The sequence below is a fragment of the Lissotriton vulgaris genome, chromosome 8 (genome assembly GCF_964263255.1).
Source record: "Lissotriton vulgaris chromosome 8, aLisVul1.2, whole genome shotgun sequence".
Classification (NCBI taxonomy): domain Eukaryota; kingdom Metazoa; phylum Chordata; class Amphibia; order Caudata; family Salamandridae; genus Lissotriton; species Lissotriton vulgaris.
The window spans coordinates 604,153,795-604,176,036 of record NC_141696.1 but is presented as its reverse complement, the minus strand read 5'-3'; the positions used below and the strand labels follow the sequence as shown (position 1 = coordinate 604,176,036).

Below are 22,242 nucleotides of genomic sequence, written 5' to 3'. Positions count from 1 at the left end.
GGTGTACACGTGAAAGTGTAGAAGTGTTGTCACAGCCCATTTTCAGAAGTCGGGAGTACTCACGGCAATCGTTTGTAGTCAATCTATACTAGATACGTAAACTAATGCGAAGTTTGCAGTGTGTGTTGTAATTGATAGGTGTGCTTTTTCAATAATTATAGTCCTTATGCTAAAAAACATACTACTACATAACCATTTTAGGCAATGACAGCAAAGATATCAATGACATGTCTATCAAAAATAATATGATCACATTTCTAATGGTTTATTTACAACTTGCAATTTAAAAACGGTAACACAAACATCTTTACATGAAAATTATGAAAACAATATTTGACTCTCAGTAGGCACACAATTGATGGCTCTTCAGGACATCACTGGAGGACAGAGTACATGAAAAAGTAATCCAGAATTATAAATACCTGGAAAGGCCCTAATTGTAACTTCATGCAAAATTTCTACAGCTTACTTCACTGCTTAGAAATCAGGGTGACAGAAACGTCGGCTGTATCTGTTGATTTCCTTAACATGCAGCAACCAGGAAATCATTTGTGTTCTGCATATTACGGATTACAGAACCTGTAAATGCTTTTGAATATTCTAGAGCCACTTATAATGATACATATCCTACATTGTTTATTTAGTCGGCTAATATTTAGGGAGCATACCTAACGCACGATCCAAGTAGTATACTATTGTACCAGTAAACTATAAAGTTAATTGTGCAGTGGCCTGTATTCAGTGTTAGAAACTCTAATATGATCTACACACCAAAGTGCAAGAGTCTGATCCAAGATTAAAATATAAAAAAAATCAATTAACACTTTTAAAAAAACACATCTTGCATAGTAATAGGTTGTTGCCCTAGAGAATTTCAATGTGATGAAATGAATCTTAGATCATTAAGAAAATCCAGAAACGATAACAGAACACCTTTTTAAATCAATGCGAGTGGGAGATAGACTAAATCAGTCAAGACAAACTGATGAAGGTGAACGCAGCTGCTATACATATATACTAGATGACAATCCATTATAAAACATGGTAAACATACACGCCCAGGTAGTGTGGGGTTTCAGAAATGAAAAGCAGTCTTCCAGTCTTCAAAATAAAATATTTGTGTCAAAAACATACTTAAATATTTGGTAGTCATACATGTTCTACTGTTATGCATTTTAATTGGCAGTGATAACAATACTTACAATATGCAATCATTTAGTCCAGTTTGCTTTTGTAAACAGAATAGCTGGGTGAAGAAAACGGCAATTAGCTGTATGCCAGCAGTTCCTCTCTGTCAAGATGTTCATATTAAACCAGCATTACAGTACTTCAACCAACCCGCAAATCAAATCTTTCTTTAAATATTAATACCATCACATAGGCGTAGCCGTATATTACTTTAGAACCTCAAACTTTGCAAAATCAATTTCATGGCGTTTCAATGATTAAACTCCACTATCAAAGTTTTAAAAGGTTTCAAAGAATACATTTTATTTTACAAGGTCTTTCACAAGTAATTTACACAACATGGTACATGTATGCACAGAGCTGGAGTCTTTCTCATCATTCAAGGTTTCTTTGCTGTTTTTTTAGTTTACAAACCTGAGTAATTGTTTTTCAGTCCTTGCTAACAGGTAAAAACTATTTTACAAAATTGTGCAATTTAAACGGTTTATATATATTATGGTCATTAAAGACAACACATCAGTAAAGCCAACCCCAAAATGCAACACATCCTAATGCAATTTAACACTACTGAATTGCATGTGTACCTTTTATCTTATAGGGATGAAAATCTGGCTCACTAGTGCTGATTCAAATGACTTAAATAAACAACTTTTATGAAACAATTTTTTTAGATCCTTCCCTGCCCAGAATTTCAGTTGGTACGAACAATAAGGTAGAAGAACATTGTTAAGGCTTGACATAAAATAGGAAACCCCATCAGAAAACAAAATAGTTAGCGTAGGTTAGTATTCCATTCAAACGTCATCCTTTTGTATCCCATTCTATGTGGTTGGTCTGGATGCCCATAATGTACATACACTATAAAACATTATGTTAGCTTTCCAAGGCATCAAGAATTTTCATAATTTGTTGCTTGATGACTTTGGTAGCCTCTCCTGCATTTGGAATTATATACCTTGAAAGGAAAAAGAAATAATATATAGTAGTTAGGTCTTAACAACAAAAAAGCACCAACTTTCAAATCACTATTTTAGCAAAAGGCAAACAGAGAGTCAGATACAATTCAGTTCAGTCCAACTTGGATACTCTTATGCTCTTCTCAAACCTATACGCAGCTGTTTACCCATACGTTATTGATAACATGTCTTTTCGTCAACATCTTAAAATTGTTTCCTGTGAGCACCCAAAGTTCAAATAAAAAATAAAAACCAAAGAATGTGTAATATACTTTTGGTGAGTTCTGGAAAGGTAGACCTTGATCTCTATGTAGACAAGAGTGCCATCATTTAAGCCTAAATCACGCAACTTTGTCAAGCCCAGTTTGGTTCTAGCTTCAAACATTAAAGCCTCTTTCTTTTGTCAAGATTATAACTCTTTGCTCCGCCAAGAAACACACTTGGAGGAAACAACCTACAGTGCCATGGACCGATGGCAGTACAAGATGCTCGCACACACAGGGTACATACACTTCGGGTTCCGACTGCTTAGTCTCCCTGCAGGAGAATAATTCATGGGTGGGGACTTTAATATGGCCCTCATTGATTTTGAGGACCGTTGGCCTCTTTAGGGGGTGGTGTCCCAAGGTCGCCCCTTAGCAGATTTTCTCTCTGCGCTCTGCCTCGTGGACACACTTAACCTCTCGACCCAACACTACACTTTTCACTCTGGGGCACATCGTAGCCTTTCCGGATTTGATGTTATATTTACTTTGGCTTATGGGCTCCCTCTATTTCTTGAGGTCCGGCACTTGGCCAGAGGCATCCATGACCACTCAATGCTTTGGGCTGTTTATGGCTAGATACACCCCTGGAGAGCACTGAGATACGCTCAATCCCTGGTAGCTAAAAATACTTGTACAGACCACAGATTAGTACTTCACAGAGAATGAGACATCTGTAGACTCAGCACAGACGTTGTTCTATAGGCTTCCCACAGTCATCAAGGGTCAGAGTCTATCATTAATACATGATCACAAGAAGGATAGAAGGGCATAGTTAAGAGGCGCTGGAGCACGAGATCTTAGCTCTAGAGACTAAATTGACAGGTCCAGACAAAGCGGATATTAAACACATCCCAAACTTAAACAAAGACTATATAGAGACTTGGTAACTGATAACTGAGGTCACCAGCGCCCGCCAGAGGGCAATGCATCGAGTTTAATAGGTGGGAGACAAAGCGGTGAAGCTCATAGCGTGGCTGGATAGGATGGAGCGGGCAAGCCATTTGGTTTTGAACATTCACACAGAGGAGGGTCACTGGACGATTGATAGGCGGGAAATTACCGAAGCCTTCGCCTCCTATTATACCCAGTTTTACTCCCCAATGCGGACATCTACGATGGAAGAATCCCACGACCTACTAGTGAATATAGCACTTCCCACCCTTACAAGGGACGAGACTAACATCCGAATATGCAAGGACTGAACTCAGTCAAGGCCATCGGCCCCAATGGTATGCCAACAGAACTCTATAAGCTCACTGCTTAGACACGTGCCCCGTACTTGTGAATGTTTAAGGAAAGTAAAGATCAACAAATTCTTTCGAGGGATCAGAGGTTGGCCAACATAGTCGTTATACGTGAGGAGGGCAAATCACCAGATGACTGTGCTTCGTATAGACTGATTTCGCTCCTTAACGCCAAAGTCAAAATATTGGCCAAACTCTTGGTTTCTAGATTGATCAAATTATTGCAAGACTAATCCATCCTGATCATCCAGCTTCATTCCAGGACGCTGTACTGCTCTTAATCTTTGGTGGCTCCGTGGAATGCTTGATCACACTGGCTGAATTCAGGAGGACGCTTTATTCTTCAGGTTGCACACCTGTAAGGCTTTCAACACCTTTGAGGTGGTCTTTGTTTTTGAAGTATTGACGAGGATGGGCTTCAGCCCTAATTTCATAGCATGGGTAAGACTCTTCTACACTGAGCCCCTAGCACAGGTAATAACTGTTAAGGCGGGGGATTTCCCTCGCATTTAGCTTTCAGCAAGGAACTAGACAGGGCTGCTCACTCTCACCACTCCTTTTCTCTCTTGTTCTGGAACCCTTGGCAGCCTGAGATTCATTGATCCACGGTTTCCAATAGACTTAGAAATGGGAGGACAGAATTTTGCTCAATGCAGATGACATTCTGCTGTATGTGGCAGGCCACCAGTTCTCTCGACAGAATTATGCTCATACTCACCCTCGATGGTCAGTATTCGAGGTATGTGATTAATTGGATGAAAACTATGTAGGCCAGCGCCTGAATTGTCAAAGGGGTTTGAAGTGCAGATAGTCTTCGATGGGTTCTGCTACCTGGGTATCTCTTTTAGGGCCAACGTGGCCCAATTCTATGAAAAAAAACCTACCACTGTCTCTGACGTGACTTAAGAGCGATGTGCAGTACTGGAGGTCCCTACCATTGTCTTTACTTGGTTGGGCTGTGTTATTTCAAATGATGGCCCTGCTCGTTTCCTTTATGCACTACATAATACACATATCTTGCCCAATCCGTGCGGCCTAATTTCAGGTTAAGGAGTCAGCCCTCAGAATGCTGCTTTTCGATGGGGAACCAGCACGCATAGCACTGAACAAACTCACTGGGCCGCTCAATGGGTACACCTCCCCTCTATACTAGTCCACAACACTGGACACTGGACATTCTAGGGACCTACAGTGGTCATGGTTAAAATTTGGTAGCATACAGTCCCATCCCTGGGATGGAAGGGTAAAATAACCCAGGCCACCCCTTTGTGGTATTCTGAAGCATAGGGTATCCTGGGTAGGCAACCCGAGTTTGACTTTTGGGATCTTATTGGTCTTTCCAGGGAGGGTGATCTATGGTCTCCAGGAGATGTTTCATTCACTGACTTACCGCAAGACTATCATTTGGCCCCTACTAAGACCTTCTATTACCTGCAGGTTCGACAAGCCCTCTGAGCGGTACTTCCTCCAAGAACAGGAACTACCTGAATCCTTCCCTTTGGAGGACAGACTACTTAACTTCATGCCCAACAAGGCAATTTCACTCACATACTACAAACTGATTAACAATTCCCTTGACACTCTCCATTGTTTGCAGGAGCAATGTGACCTAGATTTGGGAGGTTTAGAGGACAATGAATGGCCTCAGGCCTTTGCCTCCTCGAAAGAGATATCGATTACCTCTGGGTTTCGCTTAGTACTGCTCAAGATATTACATAGGACCTACTATGCCGGCACCACCATGGCAAAAATGGTTAAAGCAACAGATGCGAACTGCTGCTGGCAGTGTGGACAGCTGGGTACCTTATATCATATAATTTGGGATTGCTGTTCTATTTGGAGTCTGTGGTAAATTGTATGACTAGCCTGTGTCGGAGTGAGATGCCATTCTCAGCCATGTGGTGCTTGCTCAATACTTGGGACGCAACTGATGTGAATTGTATGGAGTGAACCTGGATGATTCGGGCTAGGCTATCGCCAAGAGCAATACTGCTTGATTGTGGGGGGCAGAGACGAACCATGTCACAGAGACTGGAAGTGAGACATGTACTTGAGCATGGTGGTTGAAAAGGTAGCTCGTGAGGGCAGGGGTTGTCCTAAAAAGTGGGAGAAAATTTGGGGCTACAGAAAGGATTATAGGGGTGGCCCTTGTACCTCACTCACTCAGACGATTGCAATTGTTTCCTTCTTAACAACTACATTATTAATGCTCCAGCTACCGTGCAGAGGAGCAACTGATGGTAAATGTGTCTGACGTATTGATGTTCTGATGCTTATTGGCTATCGACTGATATATGATTGTGATGTAGTGTGATGCACTGACCTATTTTTCGCTTTATATTACTTAATAAAAAGATCTTTAAAAAAAAGTTGGCAGCTCTTTTTCTGACAAGGTCTACCTCCAAAAGAAACTTGTCAAATTGATAGAAAACCTGGATTTTACCCTTCGTAATTTCAGTGTCTGAACCTTATAAATCTACTAAAAACATAAAAAATCATTACCGGCTCCAGGAGGGGTCGCAGCACGCTGCACTCACCGACCAGACGCCGTGCAGCACCATCACACCGCGCCGCTGGGTCCCTGACGTTGTGGTCGCCCCCGCTGCCGTGCAGCACCATCACACGGCCGCGGAGAGGAGCGGACCACAACTCCCAGCTTGCCCGGAGCAAATCACCGCCCACTTCCAGCTGACAGCGCCAGGAGGCGCACAAAAGGAGACGGCTCCCGGAGTGGAGCGGGGGGCATAAAAAATCATTACCGGCTCCAGGAGGGGTCGCAGCACGCTGCACTCACCGACCAGACGCCGTGCAGCACCATCACACCGCGCCACTGGGTCCCTGACGTTGTGGTCGCCCCCGCCGCCGTGCAGCACCATCACACGGCCGCGGAGAGGAGCGGACCACAACTCCCAGCTTGCCCGGAGCAAATCATCGCCCACTTCCAGCTGACAGCGCCAGGAGGCGCACAAAAGGAGACGGCTACCGCCGCGTCGTGGACGCGCGCGGGCGGCGCCGGGCGGAGCCCGGGCCGTCTAAGGCCGTCCAAGGACGACCAGGGACGGGCCACATCCCTTTCATCATGGGTAAGTGCAAACTTGCTACATCGGCGGCAGGCGAAGCTAAGGTGTCTAAGTACACGACTAGTATCATTACGTACTTAACAACAAAGGTGGGTGAACTATCAACACAGATTGCAGAGTCAGAGCGTGAGCTGGGTCTTGCATCTAGCCCAGGGGCCGTTAACACATCCAATATTTCTGCTATCAACTGTATCCCGCTGGAACCTAGGGTCATCATTGAGTCTTGTAGACCCATCTTGCCACAATCCCCTACAGTTCTTGCATTCCCGGTTTTGCCTGAAACAGTGATACCATCATTCCCTATGACCCCGGTGGATATAGGAAGTACTGCATTTAACCAGCCTGGGCCTCAACGGCCAATTTACGTCACTGAGGAGGGCATCTCGTCTTTATTGGAAAAACTTTTTACAGAAAGACTTGAAACCGCACTAATCCAGATTGCTTCTGACATCACTGAGACTGAGGGATTGTGTTAAGGGCCTTGTGGCAAAATGTGAGCGCATCAATGATGCCCTTAATACCCGGGCCCCTTTTTCTGTTACACCTACGGCGCCATGCCCTACAGTCGTGCAGGTTTCTGCCCCGAAGGTTTGTGGTCTTTCTACAAATAGACCCACTGTCACTTCTAAAGTGGCCACCGATAACCCTGTTCAGAAAAAAGGAAAAGTGGATAAGGGGATATATATTCCCACGACGGAGGCTGCTTCCAGTGTAAATCCCACAGTAAGGCCTAGAGGCCCGCAGGGGGTTGGGGCAGGAAGGGTACCCCCAGTAAATCTACCTCCGGATGCAACACCTTTTGTAGCAATTTTGGTTAACGTGCCTAAACTTGCAGATGGGGTGGTAGAACATCATGACACTCTTCTTAGGCATGTTAAAAAATGGTGTAATGCTAACTGCACGGGAGAAAGTAACATCGCAGACAATATTGTAACAGGTAGAAGGGTTAACTGGGTGGGCACAAGTAAGAAAGAGGTAGCTGGAGATTGTGTAATTGTTAATTTTAAATCTAGAAATGTCGCCAGCCGCCTCTTCTGGGATGGCTCCCCTTTGGACCCTGTAGGAAAAGGTGTTCGAGCGATGCCCCTAGGCTTTTTTTACCCTCGCGCCTATAGGCCAGGTGATGGTGAGAACAACATGTCACATTTTACCGAAAATGCTTGGGCTGAAGACAAACTTATTTCGCCTCTATCTGTTAATGAATGGGTGACAAAGCCACCTAGGGGCAGTGGCCTAGCTAATTCTGTAAGGAACATCCCTACAAATGACTTACCATTGTCAAATAGGTTCACGGCTCTAGCAGAACGAATAGATATTGAATGACTAGAGCCTGAGCATGAAAGCCTGATTGACCCATGCTTAGATAATGCAGTGATTGTTACATCAGGCGACACTGTTAGTACTGCCATAAATGACCCTTTAGAACTGGGCAGGGGGCATATCAGGTTATTGTCATGGAACATCGCGGGCCTACGGGCTAAACAGGAGGACCCGATTTGGCTACAGAAACTGAAGGAACACGATATAGTTGCCTTACAGGAAACTTGGTCAAAAGAAAATGGTTTCTGGGTAGATGGATACATTTCATTCTTTGTCAATGCGCAGAGTTCCACGGCGGGAAGGGATAGAGGGGGGTCTGCTACTTCTAGTTTCAGTTAAAGTAGCAGGGACTGTCAAAGAAATCCCCAGTTCTTCACACTTTTTTCAGCTGGTGGAAATTCTTTTGGCAGATAAGAACAAGATTGTGTTAATAAACTGCTATAACTCCATGCAGGGGGGCCCCCTAATTTTGTTTTAGAAGGTTTATCCTCTTTTTTAATTAATTACATGTCAAAACAAACCACTTTTGTTCAACTAATTATGATGGGAGATTTTAATGTTCATTTATGTGAGTTACACTGCCAGATTGTAGACGATACTGGTCCAGATCACACATCTTTGCCACATTTTGAGCATATTTACAACAAGGGGTGGTGAGGGACAGAGTCTCTGAATTAAACAGAATACTCTCACCCAGTCAAGAGATCAGGGCTAGATCCAACACCGTTTTTTAGCTCACTGCACCATCCCAGTTTCAGAACCCGGCTGTATGCAAATTAGTCTGTTCCTGTCCCAGTGCATGATGGGAACAGGGCAAACCAAACTACAAAAGCCAATTCTTACACTGGGAAGGAAACAAGCTACCGGGGACCGGTTTCTGGCATTTCAGCCTCTTCGGCCCGGCTTGCTTGAATCCTGATGGTGCAATGAGCAAGGGACTCACATCTGAGTATACCCTTCCTCGCTTAGGGTGGACAAAAATATTTACAACAAGGGGTGGTGAGGGACAGAGTCTCTGAATTAAACAGAATACTCTCACCCAGTCAAGAGATCAGGGCTAGATCCAACACCGTTTTTTAGCTCACTGCACCATCCCAGTTTCAGAACCCGGCTGTATGCAAATTAGTCTGTTCCTGTCCCAGTGCATGATGGGAACAGGGCAAACCAAACTACAAAAGCCAATTCTTACACTGGGAAGGAAACAAGCTACCGGGGACCGGTTTCTGGCATTTCAGCCTCTTCGGCCCGGCTTGCTTGAATCCTGATGGTGCAATGAGCAAGGGACTCACATCTGAGTATACCCTTCCACGCTTAGGGTGGACAAAAATATTTACAACAAGGGGTGGTGAGGGACAGAGTCTCTGAATTAAACAGAATACTCTCACCCAGTCAAGAGATCAGGGCTAGATCCAACACCGTTTTTTAGCTCACTGCACCATCCCAGTTTCAGAACCCGGCTGTATGCAAATTAGTCTGTTCCTGTCCCAGTGCATGATGGGAACAGGGCAAACCAAACTACAAAAGCCAATTCTTACACTGGGAAGGAAACAAGCTACCGGGGACCGGTTTCTGGCATTTCAGCCTCTTCGGCCCGGCTTGCTTGAATCCTGATGGTGCAATGAGCAAGGGACTCACATCTGAGTATACCCTTCCACGCTTAGGGTGGACAAAAATATTTACAACAAGGGGTGGTGAGGGACAGAGTCTCTGAATTAAACAGAATACTCTCACCCAGTCAAGAGATCAGGGCTAGATCCAACACCGTTTTTTAGCTCACTGCACCATCCCAGTTTCAGAACCCGGCTGTATGCAAATTAGTCTGTTCCTGTCCCAGTGCATGATGGGAACAGGGCAAACCAAACTACAAAAGCCAATTCTTACACTGGGAAGGAAACAAGCTACCGGGGACCGGTTTCTGGCATTTAAGCCTCTTCGGCCCGGCTTGCTTGAATCCTGATGGTGCAATGAGCAAGGGACTCACATCTGAGTATACCCTTCCACGCTTAGGGTGGACAAAAATATTTACAACAAGATGCCCATGATGCACTGGGCCAGGAACAGACTGATTTGCATATAGCCAGATTCTGAGCTGGGATGGGGCAGTGAGATAAATAACGGTGATGGATCAAGCCCTGATCTTTGGACTGGGTAAGAGTGGTCTGCTCAATTCAGACACTCTGTTCATCACCACCCCCTTTTGTAAATCGATTTTGGCCACTATAGGTGTGGCAGGGTATACTCAGACATGAGTCCCTTTCTCACTGCTCCATCAGGATTCAAGCAAGCCGGGCCGAAGAGGCTGAAATGCCAGAAACCGGTCCCCGGTAGCTTGTCTCCTTTCTGGTAAAGAATTGGCTTGGTAGTTTAGTCTGCCCTGTTCCCATGATGCACTGGGCCAGGGACAGACTGATTTGCATATAGCCAGATTCTGAGCTGGGATGGGGCAGTGAGATAAATAACGGTGATGGATCAAGCCCTGATCTTTGGACTGGGTAAGAGTGGTCTGCTCAATTCAGACACTCTGTTCATCACCACCCCCTTTTGTAAATCGATTTTGGCCACTATAGGCGTGGCAGGGTATACTCAGACATGAGTCCCTTTCTCACTGCTCCATCAGGATTCAAGCAAGCCGGGCCGAAGAGGCTGAAATGCCAGAAACCGGTCCCCGGTAGCTTGTCTCCTTTCTGGTAAAGAATTGGCTTGGTAGTTTAGTCTGCCCTGTTCCCATGATGCACTGGGCCAGGGACAGACTGATTTGCATATAGCCAGATTCTGAGCTGGGATGGGGCAGTGAGATAAATAACGGTGATGGATCAAGCCCTGATCTTTGGACTGGGTAAGAGTGGTCTGCTCAATTCAGACACTCTGTTCATCACCACCCCCTTTTGTAAATCGATTTTGGCCACTATAGGTGTGGCAGGGTATACTCAGACATGAGTCCCTTTCTCACTGCTCCATCAGGATTCAAGCAAGCCGGGCCGAAGAGGCTGAAATGCCAGAAACCGGTCCCCGGTAGCTTGTCTCCTTTCTGGTAAAGAATTGGCTTGGTAGTTTAGTCTGCCCTGTTTCCATGATGCACTGGGCCAGGGACAGACTGATTTGCATATAGCCAGATTCTGAGCTGGGATGGGGCAGTGAGATAAATAACGGTGATGGATCAAGCCCTGATCTTTGGACTGGGTAAGAGTGGTCTGCTCAATTCAGACACTCTGTTCATCACCACCCCCTTTTGTAAATACATTTTGAGCATAGCCCTAAGGGCGTGGCAATGGAAAATCTGTTATCATCTAATGATTTATATGAACCAGGGTTTTCAGACTCAACAAAGCGTGTGGTCACGTATAATGCAAGGGGAAGTGAATCGATCATTGATTACTTTTTTATGTCCCCGGGGCTCCTACGCCATGTATTGTTCTATAATGCAATTGTAAGCGGGTTCAGCGACCGTAATCCGGTGCTGTTAGTTTTGGACACCCTCTCCGGCTTGAGCAAAGGGGCTTTGAGGGCCACCTCTGCAAGGGATGTAAGGAGTAGAGATCAGGGAAGGCGCCTTAAATGGTGTAAAGTTTGCCCTGAGGACTTTCTTGATCTAATTGAGCAAAACATGGCAGTAGAATTTGAGAAATGTAGGGACGTAGTGAGGAGGGGGAATGAGGTAGTTAGTGCCTTTGAGGCTATTTGTGCCAGAGTAGAAAAAGAGCTTACAGCTAAAGCAAGGAGGGGTCCTGTTCCAGCCTTTGGGTGGTTTGATCGCACTTGCTACAAGGCACACTCGGCTTTACTGAAAGCCCTTAAACAATTCCCTAGAGATAGGTCATTGGTGGCACAGTTGAGAAAAGAATATGCTATGGCGGTCAAGACGCGAAAAAAGGCCATCAAAGAGGAAGCCTGGGACTCTTTAATGGATTCTTCAACTCTTAAACAAAGTTCCAAATTTTGGTCCATAATTAATAATCCTTTATTTGCCCAATCAAATAACATGGATCTTGAAATTAACATCCCTGAAGCAGAATGGATTAAACATTTTTCTAAGATATATGGCTCAAATGAAATAGTTGAGGCATTTGCAATGCCCTGTTCCCCAACTTCTCCTCTTAAGTTAAAATTTAGTAAATCCGAAGTAGAGGTGGCGATTTTAGGCTCTGCTGCTAATAAAGCTCCCGGCCCAGACGGGGTCCCCTTGGATCTCTACAAACTTAACCCTGAGATGTGGGCAGAGATCTTAGCCAATGTTTTCAACTGTGTGCTTGAGGGGGGTTTGCCAAAAACTTGGGCATGTTCAATTATAGTTCGCATTTTTAAAAAGGGCCAAAGAAACGACCCCAAGTGCTTCCGACCAATATCTTTATTGGATTCTTCCTGAAGGTCCTGGGCAAAGTTTTGCTAGCAAGAATTAACAGTTGGTCTCTAGATAATGATATTTTAACAGATGCCCAGTATGGGTTTCGTTCAGGCAGAGGAACAGAGGACCAATGCTTCAATCTTCACTTGATAATTTCGAAATACACTACTGCAAAAAAGGGGTCAATTTTTGTTGCATTTATGGACCTGTCCATGGCATTTGATTTGGTTAATAGAGCCCGGCTGTGGACCATGTTAAAATTGGGACTTGATCCTCCCCTTGTACACTTTTTGGCAGAACTCCACAAGGATTTAAAAGCTTCAATTAGAATGGACCAAGAAGGAAATCGTACAGCTTGGTTCAAATCAAGTAGGGGCGTGCGGCAGGGCTGCATTCTTGCTCCCATGCTGTTCACTCTTTATATAAATTCATTAGAGAAGACTCTTTTAACTGCTACCTTGGACACTCCGCGTGCAGGGGATACTCGCATCCCTGTTCCCCTGTACGCGGATGACGCAGCTTTGATAGCTCGGACTCATTTAGGTTTGCAAAGACTCTTAAATGCTTTTAATGATTTTATGTCTTCACTTGACTTAGTGGTAAACAATTCCAAATCTCACGTTATGGATTTTGGGGCTGTTAAAAATAATACCAAACAGTTCTATTGCAATGGTGATGCGATCACTAATGTCAAATTTTTTACTTACCTGGGTGTAATCTTTGATACCAAGGGTAGCTGAGCTCATCAAATTACAGCCAAAACTAAAGCAGTTAGGAGTTCGGCCAATGCTATTTTAAGTTTTTCTAGGAGACTGGGTGGAAAGACAACTGGTGCTTTATTAAGCCTGTATAGGGCAAAATCTGTGTCAATAGCCAGGTATGGTTCAGGTCTGTGGGGCTATGTGAATTGTGAATCTATTCAAAGGGAAGAAAATAAGTTCCTTCGATCTATACTAGGGCTCCCCCAATCAACAGCCACGTTTTCAGTTCACCAGGAACTTGGTTTAGGGTATATCACTGATATCCTTTTAATGGCACCTATTTTGTTATGGATTAGGACCTGGACCAATAACAATCTAGGTTTGAATCATAAAATACTGGGGGACTGTTTAAAATTGGATAAATCTAAAAATATTGCTTGGCTATCATACATCCATAAGTGTTCTTTGGACCTTGGTCGTCCTGAGATTTTTTCTGCCCCTCAAGGTCTAAAGAAATCTGATTTAGATTGGGTCAAGCTCAACTTTTCCAAATTGAAAATCGTGGAGAGGGAGGAACACCAACTTATAAAACCCACGGTCAGAGCCCATTTTTTGACCATTACCTGCCTTGCTATACAACAGTACCTTTCCATTGTTAACATCCCCTTTCACAGGTGGCTTCTGGTTAAATTTCGGTTTAACCAGATTTACACGGTCCTTTGTGATAGTCAAGGATGGTATAAGGAGGAGGATGCACCTGTCTGTAACTGCGACAACTTCTCAACGCAAGATAACATGCACCTTATGCTGTTCTGTCATTTCTATTTTGTGCCCAGACAGAAATACCTGGTACCTTTATTGAAGGACAAAGCCTTCCATCAGGCAAAACCAGCCCTCCTGTATCTCCAATTGTTGGCTTCAGCTTTGGTTATGTTTAGCGTGGCCAATTATCTTGTTGCTGCTGTTAGGATCAGGAGGAGACGACTTAAAATGTAACATAGGGGTTTTGCACGGAAGGATTAAATGTATTTTTTTGTACCTGTAATTTTTTAGCTAAATATTCATTCCTTTTTTAGCTGTTTTTAAATTGTGTATATATAAATTGCTATTGATGTATGTAATTTCTCATGAATTTGTATTGTCCCTTTTCTTTTGCTTGTAGAATGCTTTTATGATTTTTAACTAAATCGAATAAAGTGGTTTTTGACTTGACTTGACTACTAAAAACAATTTAGATCTAAATTTGAACTATATCTAATAAAACTGATATTTTGATTATAATGGACTCCAGTAAAACTAGAGAGAATTGGGCTGTGTTTATTAGATAAAAGTTGACCATGTAATTAGGATACAGGTACGGTTGGGCATTTAATTTGGACATATAGAGTTAATACATTCTATACTGATCTCCTGGATAATATTGATTTGACAGTGGTTTCCTTAAGTGCATCTCCATTGATTGAAGGGGTTTAAGGTGGCATACTGGCTATCAAGCCCACCCAAGTCCCCACAGCACATTCTGGCAGATGTAGTGCAAAATATTCCATTCTCATTGTAAGTAGTGGTTGCTTGAATGTCCAAAAGCAGCTTATGCTGAACCTCCTGATATGAGTTTTATACTTACCTTCTCTTCAGATATGCTAAGTCTCCATGTTGGTTGACATGGAACATAATTTGCTACAGGATCCAGTAAGCAACTTGACCCCAAGCACAACATGTCCATTACTGCTGCTGTTCCATTTAATTCCATCTTCAGCTAAGTTGCCCAAACCAAAAAAAAACTGGTTATGTGATGGATTCTCTATAAATTGCTAAAGAGACACTCCGATGAGTCTGCACGCTAGATACTGTGATTGCTGCGTGTTTTTTTAAACTTTTTTTTAAAAACTACAAACTGTACTGGTTTTAATAGCGAATTTGCACAACCTAATGATTTAAATAGATAATCTGTACAGCCTACCTTGTTAGTGAGCCCACCCGGTCCACCCTGGCTGAGCGCCGTTGTGTGGAGGGCGGGGCAGAGCGTGTCACAGGGCATTAGAGCATCACTTCTGGTCTAGTGGGCAGAGGCGGAGTGTTCCGCCTGCTCTTCTACAAGAGACCAATGTGAATGCGACCACGCAGAGACAATCCGGTGAGACTGCTGAGTGTGCGCGCTAGATACTGTGATTGCTGATTGTTTTTTAAACTTTTTTTTTATAAAAACTGTATTGGTTTTAATAGCGAATTTGCACAGCCTACTGTTTTAAATAGATAATCTGCACAGCCTACCTCATTAGTCAGTCCGCCCTGGTCCATACCGGCTGAGTGCCCTTGTGTGGAGGGCGGGTCAGTGAGTGTCACAGGGCATTAGAGCATCACTTATGGTCTAGTGGGCTGAGGAGGATCTTCCGGCCTGCTCCCCTACAAGAGACCAATGTGTATGCGGCTGCGCAGCGGGCGGGCCACTGGCGCGCCGAAGGCGTGCCAAAGGCAAGCCCATCTGCGCCTGTCCGCGCCCGCCGGTCCCCTGGTTCTATGGGGGCGCAATACAGGATCAAGTACTCAGCTGAGGAGCTATTTAGATTGTCAAAGCCCACAGACACAGCATGCAGGCATAAAATAAATGTAGATAGCATGGCACTAATATGCAGGCAATGCAATATGCACTTACGTTTAAAACCCAAAATACCAAGGAGGGCAAGCTACATTTAGCTTTACTAAACTGCAGATCATTGGCCAAACACAAGCATGAGATCCACAACTTATTAAGGGAAATATCATTGGATGCTCTATTCCTGACCAGACCTGGCTTAAAAAGAACTTTTTTTTTTAACTTTCAAAAGCCTTTATTTTGCTCACCAGTAGAGACACAGCAATGAGCCTACAACCCTGGGGTCGGCTGCGTGCAAGCATAGAGTCAGCTTATTACTTCAGGAGTAATACAGCCCTTCAGCCGACAACCCTGGGGTCCGGCGGCGTGGAAAAAGAGATGCATGTAGGTCAGTCAATACATGTATAGTATAAACAGTTATCAAATTTAAGAAAGTTTGTGATAAACCTCCATGCAATCCTTAATAATCTTCGTCCGACCCTGGGAAGACAAAGTACCTTTAGGCGAGTGACTTCTAGGACTTTCGAAACCTCTCAGTTTTGTAACTAAGAACCTCCCCCTCCCCGTTACACACACACAGAGCAATAAACTGACTATACAATATCTAAGACTCATTCGGAACTTCGTGCGCATACAGTCCTCTTCCCACCCCTAGCAGGTAGGCATCAATCCTCCCATTTCTGTCGTTACACGTGGACTGGCCACCCCACAAGGAACGTCTGGGCCCTGTGTTGGATTATTTAGTTAATTTTGTACTCTAAACACACTTCCCACTAGATACACTCCCATTTCCTCCGCAGCCCATGAGTGCGCATGGTTCTAGTGCATGACAGTCCCTTGTCGACGTTGTATTACACCATATAGTCGGAAGTGCCTACTTGAGACCCTCCAGCTATATCTGCGGTGTCAGAATCACCCTCTCGAGCTGCGCCACTCAAGTATGATTGAAATAGTCCCCAGAAATTTTTGGTGCGACTTGTAGGTGGTAGCAGCTCACTATAATGTTCAGTTTGAGTGCAGCAGTAAAGCATGTCTTGTGCCCATCGGGCTGTGGTAGGTAGAGGCCCTCTCATCCAGCAGAGTGCCACCACCCTTCTCGCTATCAGCATCCCCCTGTCTGCAAGCCTCCGGATTGCGACCCGGAGTCCCCTAGAGTGTCCAATGAGCGCAAGCGCAGGATCAGGAGTCAGCCCAACTTCCAAGATCCTGCTCATTTCAGTAAAGATCTTATCCCAATAGGCCTGTATCCCAGGGCAGCTCCACGCCAGGTGGAGAAAGTCAGCCATTGGCTCACGACATCTCTCGCATGCCGCTGACTGTCAAAGGCCGTATCTATGTAGCCTCTCTGGGGTATAATATACCCTTTGAAGAAATGTAAAATGTATCAGTCTATGCTTCCAGTTTAAGGAAATCCTCCTAGTATTAACGCAGCAGTAGCGCCACATGTCGTCGTCTATTGTGATCTGTAAGTCTCTTTGCCATGCCACTCTGGCCTTCATGAGTTGTTGCTCCCTGTGGGACACTGCGAGTTTGTACAGATTAGTCAGCAATTTGCGGGGTGTCTCCGTTTTTATTACATATGTAAGTTCCGGGACTTCCGCCAGGTCTGTCCCTAGCAATTCTAAAAACGCACTGCGGACTCTATGGAACTGGAATCGGAGCAATAAGGAGAGGTCACTTCTATCACCTACCACCTTTTTCCAGGTTTTAACCATGCCTTCCTTGAAAAAGTCTCCCGTCTGTAGGATGCCGAGCTGCTGCAGAGCCCGGATTATTTCCTTCTCTTCGATGGGGGACAGCCATAGTGTCCAGTCCACTGGCATAGCCGGCGAGTAGTGCAACGCTCTTCTCTGCCTGTGTAGCAGTGAGTGCCACGCATGGTTAGTAGCTGTGATAAGAGTCTAGAATCCCAGTCCTGCGATCCATTGGCTGGAACACCGTGGCTGGAAGCGAAAGTGGCTTCCCGACCAACTTTTCCATGCGCACGTGTGGGATGTGCATGTCTCCGTGCACCCAGGTGTGCATGTGTGATGCTTGCGCTACTCTATAGTATAGTTCTAGATCTGGGGCTCCATGGCATCCCAAGCTGTATGGCAGCATGAGGAGCGTCCATTTAACTCTGGGCTGCTTGCCAGCCCAAGCTACTTTGATCATAAGCTAAGTTAGCCGTTGAAAGAAAGCCTTAGACAGCACAATCGGGATAGCGTTAAATAGGAATAAAAGTCGAGGCAGTACTACCATCTTCATTATGGCAATGCGTCCCATAAGGGAAAGCAGGATTTTGTTCCAGATTGCCACATCGTCCTCCAGCTTGCTAATCGCAACTCCGTAGTTTTCACTAAGCAGGAGTTCTGGGTCAGTGTGGAGACGCACTCCTAGATATCTAATTGGGTCCTCAGTCCATTGGAGCGGATACTCCATGTCAAACTGCTGAGTAGCTGGAGTTTGGACGAAATCGCTAGCCTTCCCCCTATTTACTCTCAGGCCCGAGAGGGCACCGAAATGTACAACCTCCCTGAGCATTGACCAGACATTATTTTCAGGGTCACGAACATATAACAGGGTGTCGTCCGTATACATTGACATGACTATCTTATATGTTGGGAAGCGTATACCCTCGTTGCCATGGTATTCCCTCAGCGCGCAGGCTAATGGCTCAGCCACTAAGGCATATAACAATGGGGATAGTGGGCAGCCCTGCCGAGGGCCTCTACCAATAGAAAAGGGTTCCGTAACCAGATTGCCAATTCGCACCCTGGCGGAAGGCTAGTTATAAAGAGAGCCTATCATTTGAAGAAAAGGCATGCCCAGTCCCATCCTCTGCAGCACCTGTCGCGAGAACGGCCACTCCACCGATTCAAAAGCCTTTTCCATGTCAAGGAACACTGCAATGGCTCTCGTGTCCTGTTTGACATGCTGCATGGTGCCCAGTACAGTGCGAATGTTGTAGGTTAAGTTCCTACTGGGGATAAAACCCGCTTACTCCGGCGCCACCAGCTTGGGGGCCAGGAGTGCCAGACGCGTCGCTAGCACCTTTACGTAAAGCTTAGTGTCAACATTTAACAAGGAAAGCGGCCTGTACGAGCTGCACTAGTCATGCGCCTTTCCAGGCTTAAGTATAGTGACTAACAGTGCTTCCCTCATGAACGGTGGCATGCTACTCTCCACGCAGATGTCATCAAACAAAGCGGATAGATGGGGAATCAGTTGCTCTTGGAAGGCTTTGTAGAATTCCACCGTAAGACCATCTACTCCCGGAGCACTCCCCGCCCACATAGATGTTAGGGCCTCTATTATTTCTTCCTTTGCTATTGGGAGCATGAGGAATTTCCTGTGCGTATTGGAAAGCATGGGCAGCTCTATGTGCTCTAAGTATTCCAAAATCTCATCGGAAAGGTCTCCGCACTTAGAGGAATACAAGTCAGAGTAAAAGCTTCTGAACGTGTTCGCTATGTCCGATTGGTCCGTGAAAGTCTGGACACTCATAGTCTATAACTCAGTTACCTGCGTTTTCCCTCTCTTGCCCTTCAATATTCTAGCGAGGACCGAACTAGGCCTCTCTCCTTCCCCGTAGGTATGTACTATCGCGTATTTACCCATATGTTTAATGTCCCTGTCAGCTTACTCATGATATTCCGTAAGAAGGGACTTTATCTCATCCGTAACTGCGGTGCCTGGTTGCCTCAACTGACGCTCCTCAAGGCTCAAAAGTTGTCGCTCCAACGCAGACAGCCTGTCTGATGGATTTAAGAACACTAGAGTGTTTGGATATGGCTATGCCTCTTTTGTAGACCTTAAAGGCCTCCCACACCGCTTGAAAGTCTTCAACCGAACCTACATTAGTCTCAAAAAAGACGTCTATCGCTTCAGCTAGCTCACCCCTGAATAATGGATCAAGGAGCGAGTACGGGAGAAAGCACCATTGGAACGGGAGAAATCGCCTTTTTAGGGGTGTCTAAAACTAACAAGAGAGGTGAGTGGTCCGATAAAGTGCGCGGCAAAATCTTACAGTCTCTGATGTGACTCATTATGGAAGAGGTTGCCAGCCAGTAATCGATTCTGGTGTGGATGTCATAATAGGCCGAATAGTGGGTGTATCCCCCCCGGAGCCGTATGTCTGTACCTCCACACGTCCTCCAGGTCTAGACTAGTGAGCAAAGTATTCAACATCTAGGCCGCGGCCGAAGGCTTACGCAGAGGACCCGCAGATCTGTCTAATGCCAGATTGAGTACTAAATTGAAGTCCCCTCCCCACAGAACCTGCGCAGTATGATAATTACCAACTATATTCGCTAGTGACTGGTAAAAGTCCAGGGAATCATAATTTGGACCATACACATTTTTTCGAAATTCTGTTTATTGATTTTAATAAACTGATATAAACCACCCAAAAGTGGTACATTACAAGTATACAACAGTAAGAAACATCGGCCATTACATTACCGCATTCATCCATCGCCTATGAACGGTGTAATTACATGTCTTCGGCGTATCAAAACGATTGATTGTGGCAATTGGGTGTGACACACTGATACAGCATTTTAACAATGTTGTGCATTAAAAAAATACTCAAGGTACATCAACCAGTTCGCTAGTTTGGTGAAGAACTGCCAGTAGTCTTTAGCTCTTGATACTCGTGGTAACTCCTCCTCATAGGTTAGTAAATTGCCTCGACAGTGAGCCATGTCTTTTAACCACTTTTTTATACTAGGTGTATTAGTGCTGTCCCAGTTCTGAGAAATTTGACGTTTTGCTAACAGGGCTATTACACAGAATTTGCGTTTTTGTGCTTTCACATTCGTCACCAACCCCAATAAACACGTTTTTATTGAACATTCAATGTCTGTGCCCAGCATTTCAGATAATGTAGCAGTTATCTCAATCCAATATCCCTGTATTTTCCCACAATACGAGGCTAAGTGAATAAAATCTGCTTCCTTCCATTTACATCTCTTGCATGTTGCTTCATCGCGTAGTCCATGTCTGTGTAATTTTAATGGTGTATGATATGTTTGGTGGATATATTTAAAATGTAAGATACGGAGGTTGCCGTTTGGCATCAGAAGTTTAACCAATGCACATGTTGTAAACCACTCTTTGTCTGACAGTGGTTCCTGCAATACCTCGCTCCATCTGTACTTGGCCTTGTCAGTATTATTTGGCAATTCACCCTGTGCCACCCTATAAAGTCGGGAAATCAAGTGTGATGTGTTGGAAGATGTCAATATCAATTGTAGTGATTCTAAACATGCTGGTTCCAAAGGATAAATGGGAAATAATTCCTTAATAGCTCTTTGTAGTCTGTAGTATGTGAATCGAAACAGCATGGTCTGATTACTTATGTAAGATAATTCTTCTAATTGACAAAAGTTCCCATCTTTGTATAGGTCTCCAAACGTGTCTATACCAACTTGTGTTAACAAACCCATTCCCACCTTCTCGTTCGTTACTGACAATTCTGGGTGATGGTGTAATGGTAACGCAGGGGCATATAGCGGTAGTTTATGTGTTAGCCGACCCAGTGTTCTCCACGCGTGATTCGTGGTGTGTCTGGTATTTATGTCTTCCGAATGTAACGGAGGCCTTTTATGTGGTATTAGGGCTGTTAGTGGTATTGGGAACGCATCCCCTTCTTCCACTGCTGTATGAGTTAGATAAGGCGTTTTGTGAAACCAGAAAGCAGCGTAATGCGCTTGTGCGCATAGATAGTAGAGGTAGAAATCTGGCACGCCATAACCTCCGCTTTCATAGGGCAGCGTTAATGTGCTGAGGCCCAAACGTGCTTGTTTACCTGCCCATATGAGTTTGAGCACTAGTGCCGTAATGTTTTTAAACACCGCTTTCGGAGGTGGAATAGGAATGTTATTAAATAAATATAAAAATTTAGGAAGGATGTTCATTTTCACAATGGCAATACGATCTGCCAGCGATAGCGGTAAGTGTATCCATCTGTCAATCTTCCCTTCCAAGGCTTCTATTACCCTGCCATAATTTGTACAAATAATTTCCTCTGGGTGTCTACTATACCAGACCCCCAGATATCGTATAGGGTCAGTTTGCCATTCCAGTGGGAATTCTGTGGTATGTGGTAGTGTGGTGTCCGTTAGTGGGATGATCGAGGACTTATCCCAATTGATCTGTAGACCAGAATTCCAGCCAAATTTAATGTATTCCCTCAGTAACGGGTCTAACTTTTGTACCGGGTCACGTACGCACAGGAGCATGTCGTCCGCATATAATGATATATGTAGCGGCCGGTCCGGGAAATGTAGGGCAGAGTGATTGTACCTTTGTCTAATTATGCAGGCTAGTGGTTCTAACTCTAGAGCAAAACAATAGTGGTGAGAGTGGGCATCCTTGTCGCGTTCCTCTCCCAATGGGAAACATTTCCGACAAGTAACCGTTCACACGCACTCTGGCCAGTGGATTCGTATAAAGAAGTTGTACCCAGCTGATGTATCTCAAGGGGAACCCCATTCGTTTTAGTATTGTTAGTAAATACGTCCACTCTATAGAATCGAACGCTTTGGCGGCGTCCAGCATAACTGCTAC

General features: G+C 44.7%; 1 protein-coding gene across 6 annotated transcripts in view; it reads right to left on the bottom strand.

Annotated features, from left to right (window-relative positions):
- Nucleotides 1–244: 244 nt before the first annotated feature.
- Nucleotides 245–22,242, bottom strand: part of TBC1D23 (TBC1 domain family member 23) — a 714,314-nt gene continuing 692,316 nt past the window's right edge. For all 6 annotated transcript variants that reach the window (XM_086934466.1, XM_086934463.1, XM_086934462.1 and 3 more), the window contains one exon: nt 245–2,143. In XM_086934466.1, coding sequence (XP_086790592.1) covers nt 2,062–2,143 — 82 coding nt within the window. In that variant the 3' untranslated portion in view covers nt 245–2,061. The remainder of the gene's footprint in view (nt 2,144–22,242) is intronic.